The sequence below is a fragment of the Bombus vosnesenskii genome, unplaced genomic scaffold, assembly GCF_011952255.1.
Source record: "Bombus vosnesenskii isolate JDL3184/JDL3185 unplaced genomic scaffold, Bvos_JDL3184-5_v1.1 scf7180000013957, whole genome shotgun sequence".
NCBI lineage: Eukaryota > Metazoa > Arthropoda > Insecta > Hymenoptera > Apidae > Bombus > Bombus vosnesenskii.
The window spans coordinates 83782-103177 of record NW_022883305.1 but is presented as its reverse complement, the minus strand read 5'-3'; the positions used below and the strand labels follow the sequence as shown (position 1 = coordinate 103177).

The 19396-nt window shown below is 32.7% G+C and overlaps 1 protein-coding gene across 3 annotated transcripts in view; it reads right to left on the bottom strand.

Moving 5' to 3' along the window:
- LOC117239371 (DENN domain-containing protein Crag) overlaps positions 1-19396 on the bottom strand; it is a 47283-nt gene that overhangs the window by 6113 nt on the left and 21774 nt on the right. For 2 of the 3 annotated variants that reach the window (XM_033504867.1, XM_033504868.1), the window contains 11 exons: positions 13507-13598; positions 9882-10132; positions 9429-9599; positions 9212-9340; positions 8879-9128; positions 8631-8778; positions 8332-8532; positions 5740-5964; positions 1676-1920; positions 1320-1578; positions 824-1225 (listed from right to left, as the gene is read on the bottom strand). In XM_033504867.1, the coding sequence (XP_033360758.1) occupies positions 824-1225; positions 1320-1578; positions 1676-1920; positions 5740-5964; positions 8332-8532; positions 8631-8778; positions 8879-9128; positions 9212-9340; positions 9429-9599; positions 9882-10132; positions 13507-13598 (2373 nt within the window). The remainder of the gene's footprint in view (positions 1-823; positions 1226-1319; positions 1579-1675; positions 1921-5739; positions 5965-8331; positions 8533-8630; positions 8779-8878; positions 9129-9211; positions 9341-9428; positions 9600-9881; positions 10133-13506; positions 13599-19396) is intronic. The other variant, XM_033504869.1, reaches the window with a different exon arrangement.

Below are 19396 nucleotides of genomic sequence, written 5' to 3'. Positions count from 1 at the left end.
AATCCTCACATGTAACCTTCACGCTCCGAAAACAAACCTGCCCCCAGGTCACCATCAACAATGCAACAGTTCCTAGCAGGGACACAGTCCGATACCTGGGCATGACCCTGGACAGGAGACTAACGTGGAAGACACACATCTCAGATAAAAGGAAGCAACTAAAGGACAAACTAAAAAAACTCTATTGGCTCACGGGCCGACGCTCCAAACTAAATATACAGAATAAAATTACCCTCTACAAGACCGTAATAAAACCTGTCTGGACCTACGGAATCCAACTATGGGGAACAGCAAGTAACTCCAACATTGAAATACTCCAACGCTTTCAATCGAAAACGCTAAGATCCCTAATTGACGCACCTTGGTATGTAACCAATGAAACAATACACCGCGACCTCAAGATACCCACCGTCAAAGAGGAAATAGCAAAATATAGCGACAGATATAACAAAAGAATCAACAAACACCGAAACCCCCTAATCACTGGACTACTCGATACGACGGACCAGATTCGCAGGCTGAAGAGGCACTACCCGCTAGACCTAAACGTTAGATTCATTTAATTATCCAAATTAAGCATATGCACTTACTTATAATACTTATAAATTATACCTATCTATAATAAGTATTAACTTATTGTAAATAAACAGCCATGTCACTGCGTCACGCCAGAAAAATTACTGAAATTTCTCAACGCGAGAATTGATTGTAATTTCAACAAATAAATAAAAAAAAAATATGTTTGCCCCAATAAAATAGGAAATTCAAGGACAACATGTTGCCGTATATTATATTAATATGTATTAAAGAAATTTTAACTTACGTTTTGTCATCTGCGATGTTCAGTTTCCATTGAAGATACATAGGCAAGCGATCCATGTGAAGCCTTTCATTATCCCACATAGTTTTGACACCTACAGCACTGTAATTTATCTGTTCCTTTTTCTTATCGTTGCCTAGCCACAGATCAGGAAGGTGACTCATTAAATTAATTCTTTCGAAATACCATATAAGATTCCAGTATACGATTGGATGTTCCTCGATAAATTTATGTTTAGTAAGACACGCGTCACCTTCTTGACTTAAAACACTTTCTAGTTCTTTCCTTAAAACTAGAGGATTCAAGTATGGCACCGTAATAGGTTCTAATAATTCTTTCGGTTTATCTAATAATTCAACCAAAGCTCCCATTAGAGGGTCGCTCTTCTTTTCATTTTCCTCGCATCTTTGTAAATATGAAAATGCACAAATAATATAACGCAAGCAATTTACAGAAAGATTATACTCTACCAAATAATAACTGGATAAATTTTGCGTACCTATAGTCTAATATCGTGATAGTAAGTAGAGGTACTGTTGCTTTATCACAGTACTGACAAACTGTATTTAAATTTGAATCTTCTGGTTGCCAACCGGCCATTATTTCTTCGTCGTAAAGGATAGAGGCGCAATGATGGCATCTACTCGCGCTAGAAAGTACAAGCTCAATAGCAATCCGTTCATCTAATTCTCTCGATCCTTTTGGATATAAACATTCGGTCAAATCGTATAACGTATAAGGATCTAGAGTTCCGTCTCCTATTTCAATACAACAAGCAATTATTTAAAATCCATGTTTTACACTATACTTGTTATGATTTGTTTTTATAGAGATAGTAAACTATATGTTACAAACCAGATACTTTAAGAGGCTCGTTTCTGTCTTGTAAAGAGCCATCCGTCATCGAATCCAACGACTCGTGTGATGCTCCATGTGGTATTTTACACTCGCGCTCCTTTATTTTCACAGGGGTACTTGTCGCAGAGATAGCTTCCTTGATCTCGTCAAACTTTTTTACCACTGTTGTAGCAGCAGATTTTAGACTATTTAAACCACCGAGTATTATTTCATTGGATTTCTTTCCTGTCAAACTAGTAGGACTGAAACAAATATTTTTCTTGATGTTGACTTGATGTAACTGACTGTTGATATTAGCCTATCTATATCTATAATATACAAATAATGTAATGTAAAAATCAGGTATGTAAGTATGAAACTGGAATTTGCCTATAAATGGCCCTAGCTGATAATGTAGTTATCACTAAACTGCGTCATTGATGCCAAAAGTCTTTGTTGACATTTCACAAACATTTTCGACTCGGAACAATACAAGTTTCATACAACAGCATAGTTTGTAATAGCGTTGAACATGTCAAATTTTGTGTCTGGAAACTACGATTTGCGGACAGCATTGATTTTCTGTTACCATTTGAAGAAAACTGCTGCAGAATCGCATCGAATGCTTGTCGAAGCTTACGGTGAGCATGCTCTTGGTAAATCACAGTGCTTTGAGCGGTTTAAAAAATTCAGAAGTGGCAATTTTGTCGCGAGAAACGAAGAACGTGGAAGACCACCGAAAAAGTTTCAAGACAGCGAATTGCAAGCATTGTTGGACGAGGATGACGCTCAAACGCAACAATTCGCTGATCGATTAAACGTGACACGAGAAGCCGTCTCCATACGTTTGAAAGCCATGGGAAAGATCCAGAAGGTGGGAAAATGGGTTCCACATGAACCGAATGAAAGACAGCAGGAAAACGGAAAAACCACTTGCGAAATGCTGCTCGCCAGATACAAAAGAGTCATTTCACCACCGAATTGTGACTGGCGATGAAAAGTGTATATTTTGAGAATCCTAAGCGTAAAAGATCATGGGTAGCTCCAGGCAAACCACCGACATCGACTACAACCCCAAATCGCTATGGACGGAAGACAATGCTCTGTGTTTGGTGGGATCAGAAGGGTGTGATCTATTATGAGCTGTTAAAACCTGGCGAAACCGTTAATACCGAGCGCTACCGGCAACAAATGATCGATTTGAATCGAGATTTGCGTGAAAAACGACCAGAATATGAAAAAAGGCGACACAAAGTAATTGTGCTTCGTGATAATGCACCATCGCATACAGCAAAACCGGTCAAGGAAACGATCGAAGCGTTCAGTTGGGAAATACTTTCGCACGCGGCTTACTCACCGGACTTGGCTCCGTCCGATTACTATTTATTTGCATCGATGGGACACGCACTTTCTGACCAGCACTTCGCTTCTTACGAAAATCTACGAAAATGGCTCGATGACTGGTTTGCCTCAAAAGAGCGACAGTTTTTTTGGCGTGGCATCCACCAATTGCCAGACAGGTGGGAAAAATGTATAGCTAGCGATGGGCAATACTTCGAATAAAATATTTCAAATCATTTTCATACAATAAACGTGTATTTTCTATACAAAAATTCCGGTTTCATATTTACATACACAGGATTCGACCGAATAACATGTGCAAACAGGTAAGAGGCGATTCATCAAGAAAAGAACAACAAGAAGATACAGAATAAAATGTCTTTGTCCGAGGCTTAGTTTTCAAGAAAATGAACATTTGTCAAGTATGCTTGACTTCGTTAATTATCGACTCGGTATGAGTAAACAATCAGCAGGCTATGATTCTACAATACATGCAAAAATATGGAATACAACTTTTTCACACAAGGTCTCATTTTCAAGAGAATAGAACTTGAATATTTTTAAGAATTGATTTAATACACGCGTCTGATTATTTATTGAAATTTATTTTTCTCGATTTATTTTCCCTCCTGTCGAATAATTATCGCTGTCCAGCCCAAAATTAGTTATATTTAAATAAATGTATATTTGATTTTCTCGAAAACGAACAGCCATATGAACAAATTTTATTTTACATTTTCTTCTTATTTTTTCATAAGAAATCACCTCGTCTCTACTTGCACAGGGTGTTTGAAAATGATTTGTCACGAGCACGGTAGCGTTATTCTACACTTCTAGATCTAGATCGGTGAAAAACTGCGAACAAATGTACTCATTATGAGGATCAAAAGTGTCAAAGAATCGGATCGTCACCCAAACGTAACTCGAGCGTTTTTTTGGAAGACAATGTTAAAGTTCCAATAGTTATGGAACTCACTTTATTTGTAATGTGCTTACATTTTGCAGTCAGATGCAAGGAAAATAGCATCTATTGCCATACATACGTAAGATCGATCATTACAGTAATATATATCCTTTATCTTCCTGTTGATGATGATGATGATGATATCGAAAAATTAGAGTTTCGAATACAAGTTATACCTGGGCCACCTTTCACACGGTTACGTCCCGTGCGAAGAAATCGTATAAGGAAGTCGTGCAAAGATTGATTTGTAACAAAGTATAAAACTTGCGTTAAACTAATGCAAACTATACAAGAAGCAATTTAAACTATAGATATGCATTCGCTAGAAACATTTTATTTAATAGACATATACATATATTCAGTTTAAGAAAAGAAGGATTTCATATTCTTGTACAGGATATGTGTGATTTTCAGCAAACTAATGAATGTGCAACCGTGTAAAATTAACTATAACGAGTGAAGAAAATCGCTCAAATGTGAATAAGACGCGTTAGAAAATCATGATCTATGAATGAAACGTGTTAAGAAACCGTGTATGTAACCATGAATCGTGTAGAAAAATATAAAAAGGGCTGCAGCAATATATAAATATTTTCAAGTAACACATAATTTGATACAAGTAATTTTTTTAAGCTAAATACGTAAAAGATACAGAATAATAATAACAATAACTCGGACGAAATGATAGAAGATTTAAAAGATGCTTTTACAAACTAAAATGAGGCGAATCAAAATAGGAGAAGAATAAAAATGTTTCATGAAATGCGTTTCAGGTTTTGTTTATCAGTAACATGTAGAAATTACTCAAAATATCCTTGTGTTCCAGCAAAGTTCCACACAGTCAAATGTGGCCAATCTAAGCAACGAAGAGGATAGTAATCTTCAAACCCAACGAAACATATTTGACAACTACACTGTAATTAGCAGAAAAGAAGAGTGACATTTGATATCGCGAACAATCCTATACTTTATAAGAAGATTCGTAAGTTATCCTTGGCTATTCACAGAAATCTATAATAGAATAGAAGAGTATAACCTTTGGGGGTAAATGAAATAAATTATCTTATCATGATTGAGCTTCAGTGATCTCTAACCATAGATAAACATGTCTTACAACGCGTTCTATTATAAAACGCACTTCAACGTACTACAGAATTAATGACAACGAGCCTAGATTATGTTCCCATTGAAACCAAGAAAAGTTGGTCTAATGTCTGTATATATACATACATACATACATACATACATACATACATACATACATACATACATACATACATACATACATACATACATAAGTACGTACGTACGTACGTACATACATACATACATACGTACATACATACGAGTACATGTATGGAAATAGAATAGTATTCTACCCTTAATAAAAAAATTCATTACCTTCTAATACAATGTTTAAATGCACAACTATTTTATTCACTCAGTATTTATTTATCGAAACTGTTTTTAATGAGCTACTTTGATATAGAATTCGTCCATTTGATAAATTTTTATTCAATAGAATATTCTTCTATTTTTAGTGTCCAATTCTTTTCAGTTCATTCTTTTTTAAATATTTAATACCTACACAATTACTTTAATAATTATTATTAGTAAATAGTTAAACCTTTTGTATAATTATTTTAATCAATTACACACAAAGTATTAAAAAGTAATAACAAGGAAACTAAGATTCGATATTGTCTATTCGGTTATTTAATTTAATTTAATAACTTTATAGGATCATGATAATAAATATTAGTAATGTCTACCTTACCCAAAACTCAACTTCAAACTGGAGCCTAAACTTGAAAGACTGGAAGTAACGCTGTCCTTTTGAGACCAAAGACTGCTTATTTCTAGCCGTTCTCTTTCCTTATCTTGCTCACTTTGCTGTGCAACAGAATGTGGCATAGTTTCACTCCTCTGCAAATGTCCACCTATCGCGACACCAGTTTCATCTACCGTTTGATGAAATGTTGCACTACGAGGCAAAATATTACTGCAATATAAATGTAAAGAACAGTTATAGTAATATTAAAAGAATATTATAGTAGTATATTAATACTGTAGCAATATTACGTAAATGTTGTTAGCAGAATTTTTTGCCGTTAATATATCTTACCATAAGTATATTTTTCCATATTTTTTCTACATGACATTTAAAATTTCCTAGTTTAAGTTGTAATTTAACCATACTCCAGATCAAAATTGTTATTTTCTCATTGCATGTTCCAAAATATGCGTTTATATTATAATATTATTGCAAAAACGTGACGCTATGCTTTATAACGAACTTTAGAGACTTACAATTAGAAGAAGAAAGTTCCTAATGAACATACATGGCAATATACATTATTTATCAAAATATTTTCCCAATGTAATGAAAGAAAACAGAAAAATCAATAGAGTAGTAAATTAGTCATAATTTCAATATAGCGTATTGTTTTCTCATCCAGTAATAACTTCTTTTCTAATTGTCTTTTTTATTCATTCTCAATAATCTATCTAATAAAGATATAATCTTGGATGAACCGGCAAAGCTGAATGCAACGAATAAAATAAAATCTACCTTTGCCTATCGTTTATGTAGTAAAAATAAAACTCTGAATGTAGTTTGTAAAAAAGTCTATTCTTAATTCTATTTTGCACGTTCATTTTTACATAATAACATTTCAAGAATATCTAATACCTGTCTCCAGTTACGTCACTTTTGTTACGACACAATAAACAAATTTGCTAGCATTTCATTATAATAATACTAAAGAATATCTTAAATTAAAGTTGACTGATTTCAATGGGGACATAATCTGATCGATATCGATCTATATCTACGATACGAAGGATAACACATACGAAGGATAGATCTGCTGTTTAGTAAAGAAGTACAGTTACACACGTATATACATATATTTAAATACTTTGTTATGTTTATCAAATGTTTCTCTAGTAGTATCTATAAGACAGTTTTAAGATAGTTATAATTAAGAACTAGGTAAATAATAAGTAATAGATAGGAATAAATGTTCTAAAGAGTGAGTATTTTTGTAAGGTTGACAACCGGAAGCCATCCAAAGTCTAGAATTTGCATGATTCAAGTTCGCAAATTCCAAATGTCTTTGGAATAATACGATATAAATATTTACTATTATAATATGTTATAATAAATATAATAATATGTTACGAGGTATAATAGGTATTACAGGAATATAACAAGAGAAGAAACCCCAAAGTACCTAGAAGGGAAGATGAAATGGAAGGAGAGAAGCACGCTCGCCAGATTTAGATGCGGCAACATAGCTAAGGCAAGGGAGCACTGGAAAGAGGAGGAAGAAAGAAGGTGCAGGCTGTGCAATAAAGGAGAGGAAGATATGAGACATATCCTGGAAGAATGTGAGGTAACAGGGGGACCAAAGGGACTGGAAGAGACACTAAAGGAGACAGGAGAGGGGCTAGCAGTGCTGGAAGAGATAATGGAGAAGAGAAGAGAAGAGAATACAGCTAGAATCAAAGGCCAAAGAACGACAAGCAGAAGGGTTAGGACAAAATAACGAAATGCAATGTAACATATGTCGTATTACAAGGTAGTGTAAGGTGATTTATGTAGTAATGTAAGAAGTATGTAAACCGGAAGTCGTCCAAAGCCGAAAGGCACGGACTATGTTTAATAAATAAAAATAAAATAATATAATAATATGTTACATTAAAATGAGAATATTTCTCAAGCCAAATCTAATATATTTTTATAACATATGAAAAAATGTATCGATTAATAACTAAACAGGTATACACATATTTAGTTGTATATAAAAAGACATACAGTTGCTCACAAAATTGTGCATACACCTATTTTGTTAATGAAAATTGGCGGAAAATGAATATAATATAAATATAAACATACACATTCAAAAGTATTTTAAGAAAATTTTTTTAATGAAACAAGCTATTTGTTTATATTTAATTGTTAAATAAAAACTATGTTTTTTTTTAAATAGAATAAGATCTTTTTATGCATCGATGCATCTCGGTACTCCATGTAAGAAAGTATTAAGTTGCTCATATCAGAAAACCAGCTCAAGAGATATTTATTATTTTTATTGTTTTGTTTCAAAAGCACAATTTACTGAAATATTTCCGGAAACAATTATTTTTTCAGTATCTTTTAATTTTTTAATTTACTAGTAAGATCTTTACTTTACCTCCTCGTATTAAAAAGATTCCTAATGCATACATGTGCGAACGCGTGTCTATGTATCCATAAGACGTATGTAACTAATTGTGCAATTTATATTTAAATAAAAATTTATCTTATTCTTAGTTATCTCAATATATATAAGTGCCAGTTACAAATTATAAAGATGGGACCTACCTTCGAAATAAAAGAGGTCCTCCTGGGCGTTCTTCGGTGTTGTTAAAAACAGTTAAAGTACTTGTGGAACAATTTGAATCATTCTCCTCGGAAGGTGAGACAATCGGAGTTTCGTCGTTAATTAAAGCACCTAATGGGTCATTTTCTGTGACTGGTGTCCGAATAGGACTTTTCAATGGTGATTCCAAATTTCGAATTATTCTAAAAATGAAGAGAAAATATATGTGATACATAAATATAAACTCCATTAATAAAGATAAAGCAAAATTAAAATTAGATAGAATAATGAAAAAAATTACCTTTGATTCAACGACATATTATCCAATTCCTCTGTCGGCATAACACTTAATGTTACTGAATCTTTAACAATACTATTTTGCCGGGGAAGCTTTTTTATTTCAAAAGGTCCATATTCTGGTAGATCTGGGACAGAGCTCCCTTTAGTAGCTGCCAATGCAATGACGGGGAAAAAGCGAGAAAAAAAGGAAAAGAAATAAGAACCTGCATCTAAGAAAGCAATAATTCAACATAATAAATTAGTACTCACAATCACTGTGGGCAGCTTCCGTGTCTTGAGAATGAGAACTGTCAAGACTAGATCTAGAAAATGCATGCTCCATACTTGCAGTTTTACCATCGACAGATAATAATTCTGCATTGGAACTCAATCTTCTTCTAGCGCTTCTTTTACCAGCTCTCTTAAACAAAGCAGCTCCAACTATAGCGTTTCTTAATTTATTCCACATCAATTGACTGGAGTTTGTCATATCAGATGGCCAAGTTGCTTCGAGTACAGCCTAAGGATCATAAAAAGACATTTTACAACGGAATGCTACCAATTCATTTTTCTCAAAAGATGATAATATATGAAAAATCAAACCTTGTTATAAAATCCATAAGTGAGTGCATTTGGCTGAACTCCACTACGTTTCATATGAAATAATAATTTTACAGCTAACACAGGCTGTCCATAAACGCCACAAAGTTGCATCATAGCTCTATAGCAAACCTAAAATCGATACCTTCTACGGTAAGATTCGTTAACACAATTTAATTGAAAAACAATTGTTTAAACACACAAGAATAGAAAAATTTACTTCTTCAATAGGGTCAAGATGTAATTTCGGCATTTTGACTAATAAATCATAAGCTTGATGTAAGATAGTAGCCGGTTGATTCGAGACCTGTAGCATAGCTGGCAAATGCAAAAACCAAAGGCTGTAACAAGTTCCAAGTAGACATCTACCCCATCTATCTGGCATCGCTGCCTGAAAAAGACGCTTTAGGATATTACAAGAAAAAATATAATATAAGCTAGCAAACAACTTTATTCTCTCATAAAAACTACACAAGTAATAGATGAGAATCGTAATGAGGTATATTAAAGTTTATATATTCGCATAGTTCAAGTCACACAATTCATATTTTCTCTTTTATGACGTTAAAAATAAATGTTAGATATATGTATATAGAAATTGTGTTTTCATTTAATTTTGTTTAATGTTTGAAAATATATTGAAAACTATAATAATTAAAAAATGTATATTTACTTGTTTGCGCGCCATTCTTTGTGCTACTTTAATTTCATGCTTGGTTCTACGTGCCATAGGACTTCCTGGTACTATTCCGAAGGCACTTAAATTCGGATTTCCTATGTTGAAATTCTTTTGCGGTCTTATTAAATCAGGATTTAGTTTAAACGTACGATATACTATCGGCGATTGATTTGGGCCAGCTTCAGGCGGAGGTATAAATACTGTCCGTTCGCTGTGCTGAGATTCATCCAGTTCCAAAAGAGGCACTAAAATATATATTCAGAATTACGAGACATGTTGCAAAGAATTAGTTAATTTCTGGTCTTACACAATACCGTAAAGGTTGGCTTACTTGGTACAAAACTAATAAATACGACAAATATGGAAAATAAATATATATTAAATAAGTAAAATATCAGTAAACTCAAAAAAATCAACTAACCCTAAGTATAATTCTGTACAAATAACTTTTTAGTCAACTCCAATTTTAAAACCATGGAAAAGCAATTGGCATTTTGAAAACGGCGATTACTTCGCTGTTTACACTATACAAATAATTGTCTGTATTATTATATATTAACACAATTTGTGTACCGTATTGAACTTTTCTTCGGATATGAATGACAAGCTGAAGATGATAAAAATATATAGGTTTATTGAGAAAGATATATTCATATCGATGTTAAGAGTCGGAAGGGACGACTACGTAGCCGGGATACTCTTAAATTATGGAGTTTGTTAGTACAATAAATCCAACGTTGTTAATTACATCGGTTGCTGAAAAAAAGTAGATGCCATAATGAAACAATGTCTGGCTAATACCAGAAGCCCTAGGAAGGTGATATGCCGACAAATCAACTCAATATATAGTTAACGCTAAGGAAATATTAATATCGTATCGCTCGTAACGCTAACTAATCGGTACATCTCTAGCGGCAAAGGTGGGTCCTCTGGACCGTATTGAACAGAACGTTATGCATATGGTAAAGAATATTGTACATATTCTGAAAACCGGGACCTACAAGTGTTCAGTGTAATTGTCACGAAGTAAGGAATCAAATAAGAATATCAACTTGAAGTTTTGCTTAATTTCGATTTTGACGAAGCAAGAATCTAATCCTTCCCGATTTACAGGCAAACGAGAAAGTGGGAGCCAAGAAGTACTCTAGAATAATGACTAACAGCAGCATGACGTATTGTATAGTGCTGAAGTAAGTTCAACTAGGACTTGTATACGTGATCTCGCAGAATCACCTCGTACATAGTCTCTTGTCTAACTGAACCAATTTAATCCTCGTTGCTAAGCTTTTTATACCGAAAAATTAGAGTAAAAGGAGCTATGAAGATAGAAGAAATCTTTCCACTACATGGGATTTTCATGGAAAAGATTCTAGTTTCGGTTGTGAGTCTTCCGAGATCCAAGCCAAGCATACAATCTCCAAATAAGGAAATTATTAGGGGCGCGAATACCCAAGCCGCGGATTGGGTCGAATCGGGATTCCAAACGTTTCTCAACACATAAGTATGACGCTAATTCTTAGTTTTACAATCAGATCATGCACTTTTTAGCTTTTAAATTTAGAACGATTTTCACATTTGACTACAATAAAAAATACGAAATTGCGATTTATCTGAACATCGTCTGAAAATCTGTCGAGATCCCAGCCTGATCACAAGTATAATAGAATTCCCGATTCGACCTGAAACCGAAATATTGGATACCAGCACAGCTCTCGAAATTATGTGACACGAACGTAACATCTCCTCTTTTAGATGAAACATCGTTTATTACGATGCAGTGTTTGTTTTATGTATCTATATGTGAGACTTATCGTTAGGGTACACATATTAATTGGCAATTCGGTTATGGGTTCCTGATGGTGTCCTATACGCGAGTTTTGGTTCAATTTGCAACCCCGATGAGACCAGGTTTTAAGCTGATGCTTTCAGTGTTAATCCGTGTACGCGATTTTTAATTTATCTTAGTACTTTTGTGACAAATGTATTGTGTCTCATTCAGAGTATCACGTTGTTTAAGTTTTTTAAATCGATTATTTCATAGACTCCAATATAATGACGACCTAATTTACTTCTTGGTTGCTCCAATATATAGAGCGTAATCTCCAATTTTTAACTGAGAGGATCGTGCATTCCTTTGCCGTATTTAAATAATCTGTTGGAAAATTTCGGATTTCAGTCATTCTCGCGATTCGATAGGTTCCACGAATTTCCGTAGGTTTCCAATTCTTGATCAGCAAACGGGCTAGAAATCATGCTCGTTTTCCTAAAATCAATTCGTGCGGAGCAAAATTGTTGGCTTCGTGAACGGATGTATTGTGGTGTAGGACAATGTTGTAAATGGTATAGGTTCTAATCTTGAAGAATGAAATGTGAGAGAAATGAAATATTAGGCACAAGAACGCAATAAAAAACAAATATTCTCTGAATTTCTTCAAGATATAGGAAAATGTAAGATAACTTATATATTAAAAATTTTAAAGAAATTAATGTTTTCATTACCGCTAATGTTTTAAAATTTGTAACTAAAATAGCCTTTCTCTGCGATCGTATTATAAGTTTTGTCAACGAGAGCTTTATGCCCCCTTTCGTACGTTTCTGAATAAAAAATACTATTTTTACGTGTCCGACCTGCGCAAAAATTGTTCCTAATGCGAATGTAGCGAACAACTAGTCATCCGTGTTTCGTTCATGTTTTCGTGGTTGCCAACATAATGCAGCCCGACAATTCGCTGATGAAAGCTCGTACATATTATATTTTTTGAAATTAGTGATCGCTGGCGACTACTCGTGATTGCATAAGGGCTCTTCGCGCGATGCATTCATACTTGATGAAAGGGATATAGTGAAGTCATAAAAGGAAGGGTTACGTAAGATTACCAACTAATCTAACAGTAGCTAGGACCGTATGCGTTCCACACGCACCTAAGCATTCGTGTCAATTGTTTGGGATCAACATCTATAATAGCAGTTAGTAATTAGCAATTCAATGATGAGTCACAAAATTTCAGCTTGCAGAATATAAGTTAAAAGCGAATTATAATAGCTTCTCTTTACAAATAGATAAATTTTGTAGATACACTTCAAAGGATGAGCTAATTTTCAATTCATATCATATGTGCCCTATCAAGTCTCTAGATCGTTATGACTATCAACATATCTCTAATTACTTGCTGCGATCATGAAAAATGCTATACTTGAAGTGCTGATCAGTTTTACAACGCTACTATAAAATATATGTAAAACGAGGCGCACCCATCCTTTAGGAACTCACTGCAGCATTCGTTTAAAAAATCCCATTTTAAAAACGGTAGATGAAACATCGAAAAGTATGACCATATTTTTGCAAAGAGGAATTTACAAACTGAGAATATATTTATAACTTTCAATGTTATAAAATTAATTTTTCAGAGTAATATGATTTTATTTACATACGTGAGAACTTCCACTTTGAAAAAATGTCTGATAGCGACGTCAAAGAGTAACCGATTTGGTGTAAAATGACCAAATAGCCCAATTATTAATATCACTCTAATTATATCAAACTCGTATACATAATAATTTTTTATAGAACAACATCTATTCTAATGAAAACTATTACAAAATACGTGTGTATTCTCACCATTTTCTTCTTCGATGCGTTCGGTACATTCGTCAAAAAATGCTAAACCCGCCATGTCCATATCAGATACAAAACTCCTTTCTTCTATAAATCTAAAAAAATATCAAACACAATAATATATTGCAAAAATAATATTTATAGTCCATAATATATGTATGTAGTCAAACCTCAAAACTTCTTGATAGTGAAATGAAAATAATGCACATTGTATGTAGATTGAATGTATCGGTATTATGTATGAGGATAAAAGTATCACTCAATCCACATAATAAAACATTATTTTTAACTAGCATATGATCTATAGGTAATAATCACCGAACGTGAAATTAATTCTTATTACATTACTTATTGATAGTAATTAAATAATAGCGATGTACGAACGTTCTACATCATTCCAAATGGAGATTTTTTGAAACATTACTACAACACAATACAGGCACAGCATGCTTTCTTACTAATAATTACTAACAATAAAACAAAACAATATGCACAATGATATTGATAAAATTTCTGTGAAAGAAATTCAGAAAAGCTCACAATAATTATCATGTGTTTGACATCAAAATTGAAAGTAGAATTGTGTACTCTCTTGGTGAATAGAATATGACGCAATTAATAAATTTACTTTCAAAATTAATGACTATTTTACAGTAAATTTTTTTAACAAATCTCCGCAGATATAGAGGTACAAAATCACCTACCGTGTTATATGTCATAGCATATATACACTTGCTTTTTTCATATTCTGCGTGTTATCTAATAATAATTCTTTTATTCTTTTCGATAAAAAATTACTAACTTCCGAACATCCGATAAGTTTTATAGAAATCAAGAAAATAAGGTCATTAACAATATACAGTGACAATCATAAATATATATAAATTGGGAAACACTTTTGCCAATATATACATAACATTGTACATGGTTCGCAAGTTGCGGCTGAGATTTTCATTTTTCTCTTTGCACGTGTTAAAAGTATAATTCTTAAGCTCTACTGCGGCATAAAATTTTGATATCTGATCCGTTTAACTATTAGTAAAAAAAAATATAAAATTTTAAACAAAGAAAAACTTAATCCTTTATTTCTAGAGTATACATGTGTTTCGCTAAGTTCATTTGATTATCATATATAGATAAGCATTGTATTTGTAAAATGTAGTTAGGAATATTAGTTTTTGCAGATAGAAACGAATCATGGAAAATATATTACACGCACACAGCGCAGCGCCTAGAAATTCTCCATCTTAAAAACGAAAAATTGGTTTATCAAATTTCGGAATGCATTAAAGTTTCGATTAATGCTGTCCATCATACCGTCCATTGAAACAGATAGAAGTTAACGTAAATGTAAATAACGAAAGCCCACGGAGAATAACGCCACGATTGAACAAAACGGTACATCGTCTGACAAAATTTAAACACGAATGAGCACACAAATTAATGTCTATACTGTTCGCGGCGATGTCTGATTGAATTTCGTTTAAGAGTAATTTTTTATAAATCGAAAGAATCATAAAGCGAGGAGACTAGCTCCCATTAAAGAACATCTTTTCTGGATTAAAAAATAATGGACTAATGTAATTACATTAAAATTCGCCATACTCGTTTTATATGAAATGGAAAAAGTTACGAAAAACATAGAGCGAATTTGAAATCCACTGTTAAAGAAAGAGGTGGTTCTGTAATTGTCTACGCTGGAATGAATGAATACGAATGGTTCTGGTGCTATTTACCATATTAGTAGTATTATAAACTAGCATCTCTATGTATGTAAATATCTTGGATAAATATCTAATTCTTTTCATTTAAGAATACATAAAAACGACTGAATTCCAGGTTGGCAACGATTCCAAGCATATGTCCAAAAAGGCGAAACGAATTTGTAGGAACTAACAGTTGGAGGGATAATGTTAATGTTGTGTGTCGGCTAGCTTAACAGTTGGCCCATTAAAATCCAATATTTATTAATTAATTAATTTATTAATTAATAAAAAAACAGAAATTAAAGCGAAAAAGGTCAAATGTATAAACAACTAATATAAAGAAATCAAGAATGCTTGGAACATTTCGTTTGTTTCATTGATTTCATACCTCGTCGCTGTGCTGAGTTCATATAAAAAAAGGTGACCCAACGAAATATTACAATAGTTATCTATAGTAAATAAGTTGTTTATATTATAAAATAAACTATTTTTCATGTGTTTCCCCATTTAGCTATTTCCCAAATATCTCTTTTATTTTAAATTTGTTACTTTTTACTAACAATTGAACGGAGTTTGTTATAAAAGCTTCGCGCCATAAGAAGTAGAGCTTACGAATTACAGGCGCTTTTAACCGATTTTAACGTATGCAACGAAAAAAAGAAAAATCTTAATCGCTTCTTTAGAACGATGTCTTATATTTATATTGATAAAATTCTTTTCCTATGTATATGCTTGCCATTGTACGTATAGGGTGTAAAAAGTTATCTCTGCATCGGAGATGTGTCAAAAAGTAGTCGCGAAATTGGCTTTGATCTTGAAATTCAATTTCAATTTCAATTTTTTTACTGCATCATATTCTACTAGTCGTGACGATTAAAAGTCTCAAAGGAACGAAAGATCGCAACTTAACCATTCTGTTAGAAAAGAAACGTTAAAATTTCATTAATCATATATACATATATGCTATATGTATATGTAGTATATAGTATATGTATATATATATATAAAACTGGTTTTATTTATAATATATTTATCGATTGAGGATTATTATCTAGCAGACGAAGGAGTCTATACAATTCATAGCAATGCAAACAAGAAGTAATAGAAGATCATTGTGGACCAAGAGAAATTTCAGATCGTCATAATTTCCAATGATGACTGGGACTAATTTAGTGGATTATTCCAGGTCGGATGGGTAGATTACATCCGTTGAACAATTAAAACAATCGATTGAAAATACTTGGCACCATATAAAATCAACGTATAATCTTAGGGAGAAATTTAGATACATACATTCTAAAATAAATAAACCGAATACAAATGCTGTTTGTATCTATTATGCATGTTCAAAATTTGAATCTCTTTTTATTTACAGCGTGTAAGTAGTAATAATCACTTATACCGACTGTCCGGTAAATTGTAATACAATCGACCAGGACCGACACGGGGAGGGAGGTTTCTTGCATTCTTCGTTGATCGCTAGTGAGAGAATCACCTTGTGTGTATTTAACACTAGATCTATCGATAGTTAAGACGAAGCTATTTCTACCAAAGCCAGTCAAAACGACTGGTCTTTAAAAAATACGTGATCATAGAATATTCTTTTATTTATTGATTTATTAGTTTCTTACAAAAGGAATTTCACGTTATGTAGTACATTTTTCGTATTATTAATCCATCTGAGACTAGTGTGGTATTTCTAGCGTTAGCATCTAGCGATCTACTGATTTACTGATCGATCCGGAATTTTCCTGACAATTGATACCATCGAAGGATACGCAGTAAAAATTCTAAAAACGTGTGGGAAGTTGCACAAAACCAGGAAACTGATTAATTCGGGTTCGGTAAACAGATTGCACGACTTTATTACACTATGACAAGCACCAGTCATTTTGACTGGTATTAGTATACCTAGCCTTGGTACGAAATTATTTTGAGTTTGAATACATAAAGAACAAAATAAAATTCGTTATGTTATTCGTTATATCATTACATTATTGCGGAAAAAAGATATAACATGAAGTAGGAATTTCAAAACCAGATTGTAAAACCAGTCATTTTGACTGGTATAGTAGTTCTAGTGTTAAAAGTTGTATTTGTAATATATCTTACGTCAACATAAACATCAATGTTCAAGAAACATTCAGTCCATTCATCCACCACCGCCACCCCGTTCTTTAGAAAGTTTCCTGATTGAAACAAACTGATTTCTATGTTAGAATATCATTGTTAAATAATAATAAGGTCTAAAATTTCATTTAATTCGCGATATAATTACATACGAAATGTTTTGTATTTTTACTCGATTAATGATGATCTTTATATTCAAAATCATTTTTCTCAAAAACTAGAAGAGTAACTGAAAAATTTCATTTTAAATTTTTCATATTTTTTTTACCTATCTTTTGTGTACACAATCACCCTCCTTGTCGATTGTACTACAATTTATCGAACGCTGTATGTAACTCGTGTTTGAACCACTCGTTTTTGTAAAAGATAACTATTTGTTGGAAATCATTTTTAAACGTCAGCTTCATATGTATATGATGTTTTAGGTTTAAAAATTGCTCATTGACGCATAGTATCTGATTAAAAAATTACACATCATGAAAACATTGTATATGGAACAATCAAACTGCCGAAGAAACAATAAGAAACGAGAATCCCTTGTTAAAATTTTGCTGTAAATTATTTTCATAAAATGGAAAAATTTGTAGACATTAAAGATTTCGCTCAAAGTAATTTTCTGCAAAACGTAACTGTTCCTTGCATTTTGCACTATATGCATGAATATTACTTTAACGAAACATTTCATTAAAATTGTAATTTTGCAACTTATACGAAAAAGAGGAAGCATAGGATATTATGTTTTTCTGCATGTGCCTTCAATGTACAACGAGCCTTCGTATTATTACGTAGGTAGTACGTAGACAGTACAATGGAGGCAAAAAGATATTAAACCAAGATAAATACACTCGCTCATATTAATATTACAATATCCTTTAAAACAGAATAACATTTTTTAAAAATCAACCAAACGAGTTGAATTTGGTTGACAAGTTAAAAGAATTAGTTTATTAGATGACGTGTAAAGAAATTTTGAAAAAATTGGAACTGGTCGAAATCGAAAACAAAATATGTAGTAAGTTTCTACGACCTTTTCATCTCTGCCTGCGATACAAATTCTAAAAGTTCATTTTGTACGTTTATATCAGTTATATAGCTATCTATGTACCTACATGCTGAAAACTTCATCGAAATCGGCTGATGCAGAAACAAGTGACAGATATCGAAAGATGTAACGATCTCCAATCTATGACAATTATAGGCGGAAAGTCAGGCCTGAAGGGGTTTCTCATACACCAAGTAATTTTGTAATGTATACTTGGAAATCACGAAACTAGGTGCTCCGCTCTATTTAGGATGGATTGTCTTATGTGCTAAGGAGTCATTCCCTGTTTTCTCGTTGATAATATTGACATGATACTACCTATTTTCTATTTAATTGCGAAATATACACATATTGTAAATAATGTTAATATAGGAGGCAATGCAACTTTAAGATCATGTTTTAAGAGAACGTTTTACTTGCGAGTCATGGTTCCTTTGACACTTTTATTTCTCATGACGAATACTAAGATCGACGAAATTTAGCCTATAAATGTAAGGTCAAGGTCAACTTTGCGATACCAATCATCTAAGTCACGAGTTCGCAGAATATATATATATATATATATATATATATATATATATATATATATATATATATAAACTATTCGAACGGAGGTGATAAAAGATTTAATGCGAGCCGTTGTATATTGAAATAAGGTAAAAATGAAGAATAAAAAAATTATGATCCGGCTTTGTTTATTAGATACTGATATTTAAAAACCAACCAAAATTTCTAAACTCCGACAACTTCCTACATGAACGAATACAGATCAATCTAAGCAAGTAATCCTCAAACGAAACATATCCAACATCTTACCTCATAAGTAAGTAATAGAGAAAAATACCATTACATTGTCATACACGATCCTACCTACATTTTCTAAAACAAGTTGTAGATTAAACGTTAAATCTGTGTACACACATCTGTCACAGAAATCCATAAGAGAAGATTATAGCTTACCTTATGAAATTTCCGCGTGAAGAAGATTAATGACTCCTTCAGTCCTCGAATTTTC